At 41.1% G+C, this 17,089-nt stretch overlaps 1 protein-coding gene across 1 annotated transcript in view; it reads right to left on the bottom strand.

Annotated features, from left to right (window-relative positions):
- The window catches only part of GABRA5 (gamma-aminobutyric acid type A receptor subunit alpha5), a 294,907-nt gene that overhangs the window by 12,709 nt on the left and 265,109 nt on the right, over positions 1-17,089 (bottom strand). The window contains exon 9 of the mRNA XM_040336317.1: positions 2,078-2,289. Coding sequence (XP_040192251.1) covers positions 2,078-2,289 — 212 coding nt within the window. The remainder of the gene's footprint in view (positions 1-2,077; positions 2,290-17,089) is intronic.

Genomic DNA, 17,089 nt, shown 5'->3' on the forward strand with positions numbered 1-17,089 from the left:
GCAAGAGTGTCAGTATGCCCACTAACACACAGCTCCTTTCTCTATCTGCAATGTAGAGAGTGTCCTGACACTCCTGCTCGCCCCCTCTCCCCTCAAGAGGCTTTCTCCACACCAGGGAGAAAGCCTCGCATTAGGGTGTGTAGTTACAGACAGAAGAACAGTATGTGAGGATTTCTCAGAAGAAATAAGGACATTTAAAAGCAAAATGGAAGGGTGAGATAGGTGAAGGAGGACTGCACTAAGGTAAAGGAAGCTATTTAGGGAAACATTTTTTACCTTTACAAGCCCTTTAAGAATGGTATTGGATGAAGAGAACCATTGACATTTTTCCAAGTGGGCTGCAATCTTTGCTGCTAACCCCACCACCTTCTGCATTGGTGGTCGGTGGCAGTGCTGATAACCCTCACTCCGCATTGGTGGTCAGTAGTTATTTAACTCCACTCTGTGTTCACTTACCAGATTGCACAACTCTGCATTGCTCTTTCCCTGATAACATTGGGCTGCGATTATACTTCTGCTGTTGGGCAGAGATCATGCCACCTGAAAGTACTAGCTTCATGTCAGTGTTGGGTGTGGGAACACAGATAGCACCTCAGTACCTGGCACCCCCCTGCAATTCTGCAAAGTGCCTGATTCATGGTGAACCACATAATAGAAGTTAACATGCTGTTGCGCACCAGGGGTATAGCTAGTAGAAGTTAGCCACATTCAACTGGACTTGGTCTGTAATATTGAATACATTTTAAGTTTATGTATCCTTCTTTAGTTCTGTATGGACCTAAACTTCAGGCTATGCTCCTGACACTCATTAGTGTCACGAGCATAGCCTGAAGTTTAGATCCATACAGGTAGCACAGTCACCTTAATCCAATCACCATGGAATTTTCCAAGGCAGATTTTGATCATCTAAAAACCTTCAGCCATGTGAATAAAATGACTAACACATATGCAGACTTTCTAGCAGGGATGCACTATGAGCAGGGTGGTTCCACAGCTTCCAAGCCTCACATCTTGTTCTTGGGCAGTTAACAAATTCCATAGTAATTGGATCAGGACCTGTTAGGAAACACATGGGAATCCTTGTATGCAAAGTAATCTGACTACTCCTGCCCATGGCCCTGTAGCTGGTGCGCATGCGTGATTTCAAACAAATGCGTGTGTCAGCATGTTAGCACCATTTGGTCTTATCCACTCATGAGCATTTGTGCATCTTTTCCTGCGTCCGATCCTCTGTTGTTGACCTTAGCTAAACTTGACTCTGCCTAATTGCTGTCCGTACCAACCCCTGACTTGCCTCTGGAATATTATTCTGCCTGCTCCCCTGGATTATCTGCCTATCACTGACCCTGGCCTGGCTCCTGACTATCCTGCTGCCTGCTGTCTGTGCCTGTATCTGCTGAAACGTTGCCAGCCTCGACTGTCTGACCTTTAGTTGGCCTGCATACCTGCATCTGCACCCACTAACCTGTGCCTGTTCCAGCCTGGCCCATCTGTGTGCGCCTATCCAGCCTCCTCTGCATTTAACAACGCACATTTGCACCTGCTGGCAGAAGACTTTACAGGCACTTGTGCCACTCTGTGCTCTGGCAATTTCCTGTTACATTACCAGGGCTCCTAAACTAGAGCTGTAAGAGAGGCCTATCTCTGCACCTCAGACTCAATCTCCAGGTACGTTACAGAATCACTGTGTTACCTGTGGGACTCTAAATGCTAGGATATATTCTGTGTCTTGGATAAGCTGCAAATATTCAATAATACACATCAGGTCAAGTTGAATGTGATTAACTACTACTAAATATGGGCCAATAAACGAATTATTTACAACCACATGCATTATAGCTGCATAAACATAGAGTCTTAACCAACAGAAGCCTTATTTTTACCTTTCTTGTCTATCCACAGGTTTGGATCTTGGTGCTAACTTGCAATATTGGAAACCAAGTATGCAATCCAAGGTCAGAATTTAGGAACACACACATTATTTTTTTCTTAATTTTAACACAAAAATAGGCAAAAAAAAAAAAACATTAAACATGAACTGAGCAACATACATGATAGCACACGTTGTAATCAATACCTTTATTTTTGCTGCTTCAAGTGCCTTTTTTCCATCCCAGGCCCAACTTCTCTTTGTAAAGTAGTTCACTGTTGCAAATTCAATGAGGGCAGAAAACACAAAGGCATAACATACAGCTATAAACCAGTCCATTGCTGTAGCATAGGCAACTTTTGGCAGTGAGTTCCGTGCACTGATACTCAGAGTGGTCATAGTTAGCACTGTTGTAACACCTGTGAATAAAAAAAAGACACATTGGACTGATAAAACATCTGTACAGTATATATATGCACTCATTGTAATAAATCAAAAGCCACCAAAAACTTTTTATAGAGAATTTAGAAATGACAGTTGCTATATGTTCTATATTAGTTAAAATATCCGCTTTTCATTAAAAACATGTTGTCCTATGTCTTCACAAATCCCAACACAATGAAACAGCAGTGAAGTACTTTTCAGGTTTGTTGGAAACAATATAATATACCAATGCATAACATAAGTCCAATAAAGTGAACCTGTAAAAAAAGCTATGAACATGACCTATGTAGCTGTAGACTTTATGGAAAAGTCATCCTAGTGAAGAGATCCAATGCACCCTCTACTGAGTCAGACCTATAGCTTTACAATCTGTAAAACTCATACTCCTTGCTGATTAAAAAGATGTGGCTCTGAATCAGCAGGGGATGTGTTGGGCCTCTGTAGAGAGACCACTGCTTCCACACAGAGAACAAGCACTCTACTCTGCAGCATGCTAGCAGGACACAGGCTTTTCTACTTAGGCTTTGAATGCTTTTTAAGGGAAAAAGAAAATCAGAAAGACTTTGCATACCACTTGTTTTGACACACCTAGAATTTATTCAGCTAATATAAAACTGAGATTTCGGTTAGGCTTCAATGTTTCACTAAATTGCATAAACACACACCTTAAACTGTAGAAAAGTTGATTTAAAATGTAATAATCAGAGAAAATACATTTTTTTAAATACAATTTAATATAATTTGAAATATGTAAGCCTCCCTCATTATGGTATGGTTATCACTAATGGAGAAAGTGTTCTCTCATAGTCTACTAAATATGTTTTTACTTCAACCAATGAATGGAAAGTTTGAGGCAAGCACAGATCAATAAAAGAAAGGGATACAATTGCTCATATGATACTACCTAGACTAAGTACAGTGTAGTATACTGTATATAGCAAGAAAATGCCAATCCTCTGAAATATCCTTTATTAGCATAAGAACAAGCTACGTGCACACTTTTCAGAATAGAAGGACCTTTGTCAAAGCTATTGCCTTTTGGGGCAAAATTCTTTTAAATACCCAGCCCCACCCACATGGTAGGAGTGAGCATATCACATTTTAAAAGCATTTCATTACAAACTATCATGTCAAACATCAGTGTTACTAAACCTAGGACCCTACATTCACTGTTCTCCCACAATACACTCCCATGGAGGAATGTGTGCTATCGTTGGTACTTCCTGCTGCAACTACATTTCCAATGATTGGCCAAATATAAAGTTGCACTTTACATCTGTTAAAAAAAATATATAAAGTTGCACTAAATAAAGAAAGGTTTAAAAAATTAAACCAGCAAGGCACGTTGCAAAAGAGTCCACACAGTGATAAACAAGTCCAAGGTATCCCACTGTGCACTACTGCTCACCAGAATAATGTGTGATTCCAGAAATAAATCCTCCACCTCATAAAATGGCCCCTTACCAGCTCCTTATGACCTCCTATTACGGAAGGTCTTTCTTGCTTGTGGCTGTTACATACAGCCAAGGCCATTAATCCTCCAGGGGTGTCCAGCTGGAGAGCAACCACCACTCAAGGGAGAGCTTCTCCTGCTGCCACTTCCAGCAATGTCTCTTCTCTACTTTCTCCCGACTGGTTTCCAATTATACTGAAGCTGAAGGTGCTATCAATGCTCATGTAGAAAGAGATCAGCGATTTAAGCAAAAATTTGGAGCCACATATACTGATAAACCCTGGGCTGGTTTGACAAGTTGGGTTGACTGGATCAACTCATCCAACTGATTCACAGGTTTTGGAGGCTGGGTGGTTGGTCTCTTACATGGGCTCCTCTATGTTATTGGAATAAGTATTTTCATACATGCCTTGGTTAAACTCGTGCCTGCTCTTTTTAAATGCTATCTTAGTACCTGCACTATAAAATATGATATTAATACTGTTCGTTCATAGCCTACAGATCTGAATCATCCATCCACCTATGAGATGATGGCCACATTTGTACAAAATGAAGCTGATAATGTTGTCAGTATCACCATCTAAAAGATAAAGAACTCGAACAACAGGAGGGACTGTTAAGATGAGATGCAACATGGATTTGAAATGTTATAATGTAACACGATCACCAGGAAACTATTTCAGCATGACATATAAATTAACTATTAATGAAATGTTGTTTACCACTTGTTGTGTTCTTCTGGTTGTGTTTTTCTCCTACTTTTAGCCTTGTCTAGACAATGTAGGAATGAAAGGATGTCTGTAAGACTAGACCCAGGATAGTAGCTATTGTTACTGATATGTGGGATGTGTGGGATGATGATTAGAAGCAGGTGGAAAGGACATGAGGCCTTGTGCCTTTAACTAAGATTCTTTCTTATATATTATGTGTTTCTTTCATAATATCTTAAATTATAGCTTTGGCTGATATACAAAAATCAATTAGTATGAAAGCGTATGAAAAGAAAACCCTAATTTTGTGTTCATCAATTGTAAGGTGATAATACGGATGCACTGGTATTAGGTGTGCCACCGCCCCGATAATGTAGAATTGAACTAAGGACTAGTAAATTGGGCTTTGAAGGCACACGATACAAAAATTGTAGAAAACTAGAAAAGATTTATTATAGGTACAGAAATATCATAGAAACCGTTATAAATAAAAAATCACGAAGTGAAATTCAATTGACAACTGGTTTACCACACACGGTTCATATTCATTGTATAGTTCTAACATAAAAAGCTTAAGATAAAAAGCATAATTATAAAAACGTTGTATCACAAGTGACCAGATGGTTGTCCAGAGGACTAGGAGGATTTGCTCGACATGTTGCGCGCTTATGGAATTAGCGCTTCCTCAGGAGCATAGATATTTCGTTAAGGGGTATCCCGCGTTGGTGGTAATCAACGAACGGTCTCGTATTGGCCTATCACTGGTTGTAATTCACAGAGAAATTTATCTCAACCAGATAGGGGAGTGTAATCATAAAAATGCAAGACTAAATTGCATGCGGTGGTATGGCAGTTGATTGCTGGTAAGCAATGAACAATGAACCTAATCCAGGTATATGTTAACGCACTCAGCTAATACATACAGTGTATTGAACCGGACATGGAAGAACAGATGGGTAAATCTGTCTAAATAATCGCCCACCTAACTGACCTTAGTCCATGGGTATGGAAAGGATAATAGGTGAAGGTGTTAGAGTCCTTAGTATTGCAGTAAAGTGTATAGCTGAGTGTGTCCCTGGTATCAGAGTGGCGCCAGTATGAAAACGTAATTTATCCGCAGTTATTGCTTTTTATCATTTATGTGACATTTAACAATTAAATCTCAGATAATCAGAATTTCCCCCTTTCCCATAGATATGTGCCTGAGAGAGAGAATAGTGAGAATATAGTAGGGGGTTATTTATGAAAGGCAAATCCACTTTGCACTGCATGTGCACTTGGAGGTGCAGTCGCTGTAGATCTGAGGGGGACATGCAAGGAAAATAAAAAACAGCATTTTAGCTTGCACATGAGTGGATGATAAAGTCAGCTGAGCTTTCCCTCATTTCAGATCTACCCCTCAGATTTATAGCAACTGCACTTCCAAGTGCACTTTCAGTGCAATTTCAAGTGCACTTTGCAGTGGATTTGCATTTAGTAAATAACCCCCTGTGTGTTTAATCCTGTATTTTTGTCTCTAACTTTGATGCTCTGTAATCCAGTGTACACTGCTGTTACTCAGTAAATCATACAGAGACGGAAGATATACCTGTGTGGATGTCCTTCATTACATGGCTATTCTTTCAGACTGATTTTACTGTTGTGGGTTTAGTAACACAGCAAAAACAGAAACAAATGAAGGAACAGCAGAAAAAAGGTCCAATGAGTTTGTCCCATTTTTTTTATATTTATACATGTTTTTTGTTTTGTTTTTTACTTTTTTGTCTGAATATAGATATGTTTGTCCCAAGCATGTCTGAACCCAGTTAACTGACTTACTACCTCTGCTGGAAGCTAATTCAAAGCATCAAATACTCAAATACTCAGTAAAATAATACTTTCTAAGATTAGTTTTGAACTTTCCTCCTGCAAGTTTAAAGTTACGTTCCCGTGTTGTTGATCTTGGCTTTATATTACAAATACTGCTCTCCTGAACCTCATTTGCCCCCTTGCTGTATTTAAAGGGCCGGATTCATAAAGAAGATATGATGGCGTATCTCCTGATACGCCGTCGTATCTCTGAGTCCGGCCGGTCGTATCTATGCGCCAGATTCATAGAATCGGGTTACGCATAGATCTCCCTAAGATCCGACAGGTGTAAGTGACTTACACCGTCGGATCTTAGGTTGCAATTCTAGGCCGGCCGCTAGGTGGCGATTCCATTACGGTCGGTGTAGAATATGCAAATGAGTCGTTACGCCGATTCACGAACGTACGCTTGCCCGTCGCAGTAAATTTACGCCGTTTCCGTAAGAGATATGTGGCGTAAAGATAAAGCTGCCCCCTAGATGGCTTAGCCAATGTTAAGTATGGCCGTCGTTCCCGCGTTGAAATTTTAAATTTAACGTCGTTTGCGTAAGTCTTCCGTGTATGGCGCCATGGACGCCATTTACGCTAACGTTGAAACCAATGACGTCCTTGCGACGTCATTTAGCGCAATGCACGTCAGGAAATTTTAGGGACAGCGCATGCGCAGTACGATCGGCGCGGGAACGCGCCTAATTTAAATGATCCACGCCCTCTACCCAGATCATTTGAATTAGGCGGGCTTGCACTGGGCGGATTTACGCTACGCCGCCGCAACTTTACAGGCAAGTGCTTTGTGAATCAAGCACTTGCCCGTAAAACTTGCGGCGGTATAACGTAAATGTGATACGTTACGCCGCCGCAGATTTACGCAAAACTACCTGAATCTGGCCCAAAGTTTTCAATTGCGTCTCTCCTTTCCCTTCTTGCCTCCAGACTGTACATATTAAGTTCCTGATGTCTCTCCTGATATTTTTTATCACTCGCCTTCCTCCTGCTGGTGATCCCTTTAGTAATGCACCTAGTAATGCATCTTAGAATTCTATTTGTTTAACCCACTGCCTGGTCACACTGTTTTCTCATTTTGCAATCATCTAAAATAAGTACTCCCAAATCTGTTTCCTCTGTAGTGCTGGCCAAAATTGTACCCCCAATGTTTTACTCTCTCAGGGGATTCTTTTTCCCTAGGTGCATTATTTTACATTTAGAAATATTGAACTGCAGTTTACTTTGACCAATCTTCCAACAATGCAAAATCATGTTCCATGTTACAGACACCTCCAGGGAAGTCAACTCTATTGCACACCTTTCTGCCATCAGCAAAAAAGACATACCTTACCCACCAACCTACTTGTTGCAGATTAACGTCACAGAGCGTGAGCACGAGCGAAGCCGAGCCTGCCAGAAGGTAGACGAGTGTGCTGCACTCGGTATATGTCGGTGCAGGCATTCAAACTGAGCGAGAGAAGCGGCGATTTGACGCGCAGGAGAAGCCGGGAGGACACCACCGAAGCCGCAGACGGACGCCGGACCTGACGAGGCCGCCGATGGACGCCGGACCCGAAGAGGCCGCCGATGGACGCCGCGCAAGACACCAAAACTGTAAGTACTAAAATGTTTTTTTACAGGAATTGCGGGTCCACATTAGGGGTGCGCGCTATACACCGGAGCGCGCCATACCCCGATAAATTCGGTATTTTGCCTATCCTTCAATCCTCTGCGCTGCTAGACCACTAGCCTCCACAGTGTCTTCTCCCCTACACTCTAGTGGTTTAAGATCCTGACATCATCAAGACCAATATAGTGTCTATAGCCCTGCATTAGACATGAGGACAACAAGAGACAGTCCACTGCCAGACAACAGGGGAGCGCTGTCTGGCGGCAGAGATGAGAATCAGGTAAGTAAATGTCCTTTCAGCCTCACTTAGACCTACACAAGCAGCTAATCCTTGCAGTGTGGGTGTAGCCTAACTGTATTGGAGAATTCCCACATTATTTCCAGCATTTTATGGGCCTTAGGACCCTTTCAGATGGGGTGGACTGCATCCATCAGATCCGCCTGCTCAGTGGGGAGTCTCTCCGCTGATCCCTGCTGAGCAGGGGAATGACAGGTCCGTGTCGACTCCGCAATGCAGAGCAGACACAATCTGCTGTTCTCTATAAGGCCGTCGGATGGAAATGGACTGTCTGCCCATTTCCATCCGACTGTCATCCGATTCGATCTCCCGAGCGGATGGGGAAGGGATCCTCATTCATCTGTTTTTAGTGGACCGGATCAGATGTCTAGGGGTTTCAGCGGATCCGCTGACACCCGCCTCTTCATAGAGAACAATAGGTGGTCCAATTGAGTCCACCTGAAAAACGGACAGGACAGGACAGGATTGGTCCGCTGGTGTGCAAGCCTAAAGAAAAAAATTGCGCTAACGCTGGACACAGAAACAAAAGTAGCAGACGGTATAAACACATTCAAAGTTCTACTATATAAAATAAAAAGGAAAACAAACTGAGATTTAGTATGCAGACTCACATTACATCTTTAGTTTAACATTTTACAGTTTCTTATCTACAAACTAAAATTATTTTATATATAGCAAAAAGAGTTTGCAATTCTCACGCATAGAAAATCTACATTAAAGTCCAAGCACAATAAAGCTAACAAAAACAAATTTATAGAAATATTTCAGTGGTAACATATACAACATTTGTGAGCTTTGTCATGCAGCATTGTTCAAGTATTGTCTCCATAATTCTGTATAGTGTATATTTAGCCTCAAATTCCCACAGTAGTACTGTATGGCAATTATACTGGGCCACCGAGAACATATATTGAACTGGACACAGAAATGTGCCTCATTTATCATCTGTCTTCAGATGTGTTCTCTGTCACCCAACAATCACTAATTAGATTCAGGCTTACACTTGCAAGAAAACTCAGAAAGAAGATGTCTGAATGTAATTGGTGGTTGTGTGGCAACACAGAATTATTATTACCCAGGCTAGGACAAATAATGAATGAAGTTGGCTTATAACAGCTTTAGCATATACGTCTGCAGTGGGCTGACTACCCAGTACTGGTTTCTGATTTCCTTTGTAGATACAAGCAGAAAAAATAATAGGTAAAAATGGCAGTGCTATAATCACTATTAAAGAATTCATTTAGTGAAAAAAAAGGCAGTGCTACCTTAAAGTGCCCAGGGGCCCCAGCTGCATGGGGGGCCCCTGCACTTTCCCCAAAGCAGCTGGACCTTGAGCCCGTGCTGCCTTGAAATTGGGGGCCCCATGATGGTACTGAGAGTGATAGATACACAGGGGAGGCAGTCTGCCTCCTACCTTCTTGATGTCCGTTTACCTGAACTGTCATCATTGTAGGGGCCCCAGAGCATTACTTTGCCCAGGGGCCCATGATGCTATTAAGACGGCCCTGCCTGCATTCACTATATGGTCTCCCTCAGTATACAGAACATGGAAATGAAACAGTTTTAGTAACTATAAGCTGCTAAATACTTTTTTTTTCATTAGCAGTTAGAGCAGTCTTGTGGCTTCTATCAGTGGTTAAAGCTTGTAGAAGGAGTTTTCATTCTGCCCTGACTGTCCTATAAGGCTGCAGGATCCCTGAACCTGTGCTGGACAGTGTTGATTGGTCCTGTGCTGATCACATGCACCCCCTCAAGAAAAAAAATAAAGAAACTCCCTAACACTACACACCAAGCTGAGCATGTGCAGTTTGTCCCCTAGCCTCTGTTCTGTCAGATAGATTGGGGACTGTGGAAGAAGGGGAGGAACAGAGAGACCAGATCAAACAGCCTTTTTACACAATGCAGAGGATTAACCCCTTAGGTCCCACAGTGAGTATAACAAGCATGCTTTACCACATATACAGACTGATTGTACTGTTGTGGATTTAGTAAAACTTTAACTTTGAAAACACAGGGCCATAAAAAAAAAACTGTGCACTCAATCAATTTCAACCAATCGTATTATTACAAGTGTGGCCTCCTTGTAATGAAAAATGTGCTTTGTTAAATACTGATTAAAAAATAATGAAATTGCTACTAATGTCATTTAGTAAGTCTGTGCTATTAAAGTTTTTGTAATGTAATCAGAAGCTCTCCAAAAGAAATCATATTACCCTTCTTTAGAACTTTGGCTTTGGTATTAAGTTTTAATATAAATCCTGTCCCGTGTTACTGTAATTGCCTAAGCAGGGCTTATTCACTAAGGAAAATGAATAAGATCAAGGATAACTTATTATAGTATGCTTGCATAGTCAGACCACATATGTTTACAGATCTGCGTGTACAGAGCCTACATAGCTGATCGAACACAGATATTCAATGCATACAGTGCAGGCCTAGTTTGCCCTAGGACATCTAAATAATGCTGCTTAGGGAGTAAGGGAGGGTTATAACCCCTGTCAGTTTATTTTTTGCTATCTGTGTCCCATTGAGGAGATTTACCTTTGCTTCATGTCCCATAGCAAAAACAGGAAGTGAGAAAAAAACCCTGGAAATTAAGGAAATCCCTTGGGGACCCCCAGGTCTTCAGAATTAGTGCCCCCATTGGAAAATGTCCCCTCTATTACTTTTTTGGGGGCAACCAAAAATGTGGGGTTTCTTTTACTTTCACTTTGATGATAACGGTAAACAAATAGAGAGGGTGAATCTCCCTAATGGGGGCACAGACAGCAATTAAAATTGACATGGGTTTAATTCATCCAAAACCCCCAAAAAAATCTGCCTTTAGATATACTTTAAAATAATTTAAAGACAAGGAGATCATGCTTTGCATTTTCTGAATGAATGCAAAGTTTTCTTATATTGGACAAGGTGGAGAGACAGAGCAGTGATGTCAGCACCAGACCTGGAAACAAGTGGAGGTTACTGGAGTATCAAAAATGAGACATCAGGGGTCTTTTTAGACCCCTGATATTTCACCAAAGACACCCAGCAGGACTCTTAAAAATATTAAAAATAACATAAAATAATATAGTTAAAAACTATTTAAAAAAATTGTACAAAATAAAAAAATATTAATAAAAATAAAAACCTTCTGACACTGTCCACTGACACCGCCTACTTCTCCACTGGCACCGTCCTCTGTCTTACATAATCCACTGTCTTACTGACACCAATGTATGCTCCACTGACAAGTCCACTGCTCTACTGACACCATTCACTACCCTAGTGACACCAACCTCTGCCCTACTAACACTGTTCACACACCATCCACTGTACCTACTGACACTGTCCACTGCTCTGACTGACACTGTGCAACTTTAGGTGCACAGTGTGCTATCTATTTAGGCCTGGTTAGTTAATTTCTAAAAATTGGGACACCAAACCCTGGTGATCTTTGATCTCTTTTTTATGTTATTCAGGTATATCTTCATCTCTCAAAGGTTGCCTACCTCTGCCCTAGACGGCTTTCTCGATTTTGGACTACATGCACTTACTCCTCTCCTCTTCTCCATTACATAAGTAGAAAGAGTTTGGTAGTTTGCAGAAGATACCAGGGAAAGCTGATAACATTGCTTGAGATTTCAGTTCACTGCACAGAACATTAAAAGGACACTGGATTTCCATCAGGCCCAAGAGGTATTTTTCTGTTTGAAGAAAATGTACTTGAAAAAATGAAAAAATAAAAACGATTGCAGTCACCGCAGCTAAAGGCTGCAATATATTACATTTTTACACTGAATATGCACACACATGTTCTACTGAATAGCTATAATTCATCCTCTATGTTTTGTTTTTAGCATAATTTATCTAAAACATATATAATAATGTGTGATAGCTCTCTCAATTAAAAGAGTGACTACATTTGTGGGCAAATATATCCAAGGAGGAACATTCTCTCTGCTTCTAAAAAACAATCCTAATTGAACGTAAGACTAAACAGTTAAGAATGTGATTAAGCCTATAAACATTTTGCATTGAATTTGAACAAACATGTACTGCTGCATAGATGCAATTTATCTTATATCTTTTTTTTTAGCATAATTACATTACCATATGATAGCTCTCTCACGTGTATTACTTTAAAACAGCATAGTAAAAGCTGGTTTTCCATGTTAAGAGAGGCATGCAATCCTCGATTCTATTTCATTTTTCTAAAATATGTCATCTAAAATCAGGCATACGGTCAGAAGCATGCACATCCAAGGTCAAATATCCTACTGTTGCTTGAAAACCTTTGTTTTTGTTTTTTGCAAGGTTATGTACAGCTATGCATTTGAATAAGCCTGTGAACATTTATATACCGAATGTCTAACTGCACAAGCACTTTGCTAAACTGCTGTAATGCAAAACTAAAAGACCATAAATAATTATATACAATGCTGTCTTCGCCTTTTCATACTTCAAAATGGTTAAGCTTTCTCCATGTTATTGCTTGGTAATGTGAAGCAGGCTGTGTAGCATTTATCCTGAAAGATAGTCAGGTCATCGAGTACACTGCTACAGGGACTTTTATTGAATAGATTTAATTTTAACTTGGTGGCAGATGCAATACACCAGGCATACTCATAATAGCAAGTGCAAAATTTATAGGTAGAAAGGTTCTTTGTCGGCAATAATGTTTTGAAGGTTTTAGTGAATGCAAATAATGAGACAGTGAAAAAGGTTTTTAATGAACAGCTCGTGGCAAAAATCTGTAAATCTGCGAACTAGTAGCAATAGCCAACAAATATAATAACTTCATTTACCTCAAAGTTGATGTCTACCTAAAATGTTTTTTCTTTATTTTGGATAGAGTTGGGAAAGGTTAGAATTTCTGGCAACTTTTGTATTGCAATTAGAGTTTTCTTTAGGAATAGTTTCCCTTGATTCCTGATCTGTTGACAGCTGCCACTTGGCACAGAAACTGAACATAGTAAAGAAATATTAGAACCCTTGGCAGGTCTTCTTTTTTGCTGTTTGTGATTTTGTGGGAATTTCTCTTCTTTTCTTCTTCCAGATAGCAATAAAACAGCAATACAATCTTGACAGAAGATCTAGCCCTTCCCTAGTCTATCCAAATCAAAAGCACACAATAAAGTATTTTACATTTTATGAATACATGAATACATGGAAAACAGTATAGTTATTACGATAAAGAGTATAGCACTCTACTGTTTATAGAATAATGGTATTACTACTTTAACCACTTGGCCACCGGGCCTATTTTGGCACTTCTCTCCTTCATGTAAAAATCACATTTTTTTTGCTAGAAAATTAATCAGAACCCACAAACATTATATATTTTTTTTAGCAGACGCCCTAGGGAATAAAATGGCGGTCATTGCAACTTTATTTCTCGCACGGTATTTGCGCAATAATTTTTCAAACGCCTTTTTTTGGGGACAAAAACGGTTTCATGAATTCAAAAATAACAAAACAGTAAAGTTAGCCTAAATTTTTTTTGTATAATGTGAAAGATGATGTTACGCCGAGTAAATAGATACCTAACATGTCACGCTTTAAAATTGCGCACACTCATGGAATGGCGCCAAACTTCGGTACTTAAAAATCTCCATAGGCGACGCTTTACATTTTTTTACAGGTTACTATTTTCGAGTTACAGAGGAGGTCTAGAATTGTTGCACACGCTCTAATGCACACGACGATACCTCACATATGGGGTTTGAACGGCGTTTACATATGTGGGCGGGACTTGCATGCGTGTTCGCTTCTGAGCACGAGCTACCGGGGACAGGGGCGTTTAAAAAAATATATATATATTTTTTTTTTATCACTTTTATTCCTATTACAAGGAATGTAAACATCCCTTGTAATAGGAATCACTGTGACAGGTCCTCTTTATGGAGAGATCTCCTCCAGGCTTACAAGCATGAGATCGTGAAAAAAAATTCACCGATCTCATGCCGACAGCCGCAATTGCGACTTTGTTTACTTCCGGGTACTGGGCATGACGTCATAACGTTGCGTCCGGACCTCTGACGGTCATAGAGATGACTGGTGACCATCTGGTCACTAGTCATCTCTATGCTTCCCAGCCAGCACTGGCCAATTCGCTCTCCGGGCCCACGATGGCACGGGAGAGCACGGAGAAGCAACGGATGGCAGGGGGGGGGGGGAACGTCCCCTCCCGCTGCCTATAAGAACGATCAAGCGGCGGAACTGATCATTCTTATCGTGCCTAGAATTTGCGGCTGAAGACAGTGATATCTGAATGATGCCTGTAGCTGCAGGCATCATTCAGAAATCACCGCACAAAGTCGAGGACGTCCATGGACGTCCTCGGTTGTCAAGTGGCTAAAGTGTATGTCTGGGTAAAATAAAGAAACACATATTCCATACATCTCTGCAATACATGCATATTTCACCATGTTTTATTCCTGTAAAATAAGCTGCAAATTTTGAAAAGCACATGGTGATCCTCCCAGAAAACGAATGAGCCCAACTTCCTGTGGTATGTTGACATGCTTCCTCTGATACTGTACACTAAAATCCCAAGTGTTATCAGCCTTGCCTGCGTTCTCCTTTGCTGGAGTATAAAAGTCCACCTATCTTCAACTCCCTCTAATCCTCTCCACGTGCAGGAAAACAGTACTACTGCCTTGGCTCTCAAAGAGTCCGATCACACAATATTTCTAGGGAACAGGCTCTTGGGGGATGTAGTTCTAGGGGTTTGCCAACATCAATAGGAACTGGCACCCTGCTAATTAAGCCATCCAGAAGCTCCCACTGAAAGAATATTTCAATTCTTGTGATGATGTAAACGTAGAGATAAAAGTTTTTACGAGAACAAGATAAAAGAGAAAAATAAACGCTGAACATGCTGTTGAGTGGCATTGGGAGGTTAAGGGTTAACTTTGGGTCATGCCTATACAAATCCTTTAACCTGCATAAGGGACCTGGATGTTAAAGCAGAACTAAACCCTCCAGTACTTTACAACCACAGAAGCTGCCATCTTAGCCTCTGTATGATCTGCAGTTGCCATGATGCTGCCATTTGATGGCTTGACAGTTCGATCGACAGCACAAGCACCTGTAAGAATTATCATTCACGGCATGCCTTGAATTTAATTGTTTTGGGAAACAGTTGAATGAATGGGTTTATTTTCACTTTAAGTGGACAAAAAAAACGGAGAACAAACTCTTGTGGTAATCGCACATGCCTTACTAAACTTGCTCACATATCTCAAACAATAACATTTAGAATGTAAGGAATATACAGTATCAGAATAAAAAATATATAATGAAACTAGAAGTTTATTACATAGTAAATACTATAGCTTAGCCTGTAGAAGCTGGCTCCCCAACACTGAACTGACCACACGTGGAGAGTGAAAACTCCCATATCTCAATAGGTGATTCCTATCAGCAGGCTTTAAATATGTATGTGTTTAAATGGGCCTGTATATCACCAATTGTAATTGCAATCAGTGTGCACTTTTCCAGGTGTAAAAATTATTTGGTGCCACCCAAGATTCTCACCTCTTAGGCCTCGTGCAGACGAGCGGACATGTCCGCTGGGATCATTTGGTCTGATGGCTGTACACACCATCAGACCAAATTCCCCGCAGACAGACGACGCGGTGACGACGCGGTGACGTGACGGCGACGTGGCGGTGACGATGACGCGGCGACGTGCGTGAACCCGGAAGTTCAATGCTTCCCCGCATGCGTCGGGTTTTCGGGCCAGCGGACATGTCCGATGAGTCGTACTGACCATCTGACATGTCCGACAGACAGGCTTCCAGCGGACATGTTTCTTAGCATGCTAAGAAACATTTGTCCGCTGGAAACCTGTCCGCTAGGCCGAAAAACTGTCCGGTCGGCCCTACACACGGTCAGACATGTCCGCGGAAACTGGTCCGACGGACCAGTTTCAGCGGACATGTTCGGTCGTGTGTACGAGGCCTTAGAGCTCAAAGCTTTAAATAATATTGGGTGGCATGAAGCTTCCAAACCTGAGTTCATGTTTAGTGGAGACCAACACCTGCTGGTTTTACAGCTGTGCACAATCTTTATGATATGGGTGCTGACTATTGTGCAGGGTTCCACTCTCCCCAGAAGTCTTTATGGCTACAAGAGAGTAGCCATGAGATGTACACATGTGTGCTAAGAGCTTGTAAAGTCTGTGACAGACTTTGTGATGTAGGAGCACTGAACCTTGTGGATATGCGTTATGTAATGGGTGGTTTTGCGGTCCTAGAAGCTACTCATCCCCGGGTAGGTTTACTAATGGGAGCAAATAATATGGTGTAAATGATTGCGCTGCTAAATATGCATGTATCAAGCTGCTAAACACAGCTACTGAAAAACAAGAAGCAAAAAACAGAATATGGACAAAAAAGTGTAGCGCTCTGATACAAAAAAGGTATGACAATAAAATCAAAACCATGCGTGGTCAATATGCAACAATATGAAATGCACATGTATATGAAAACACAAATGTTATAACCATATATGTAAATGTCCAAAATGAACCAAGTGATGAGTGAATACAAAGTTCAGAATTGAAGGGTGAGATGAAATCTTCCAAAAATAAATGAGTGAATATAAGTGAATTTCCAAATGAAGAAATATCCCGTCACCAGTGTGGATGCAGGCTTACTGGAACGTGTGGACTCTGTGAAATGTATATTTCCAGAGTCGATCAGGATTGGTATAGACTGGAAACCACGGTGTGGAGTTGCTTCAGGAAGGGGTCAGCGAATGATCTTAGTACAATGACCTAGGGAGAACTGGAAGGTCTCTCGCTCAGGGAATGCAGGAGATGGTCATCCGTTAATAAAGGTCACCATCCAATCAGCAAGCCAAG

This window comes from Rana temporaria, chromosome 2, assembly GCF_905171775.1.
Source record: "Rana temporaria chromosome 2, aRanTem1.1, whole genome shotgun sequence".
Lineage (NCBI taxonomy): Eukaryota > Metazoa > Chordata > Amphibia > Anura > Ranidae > Rana > Rana temporaria.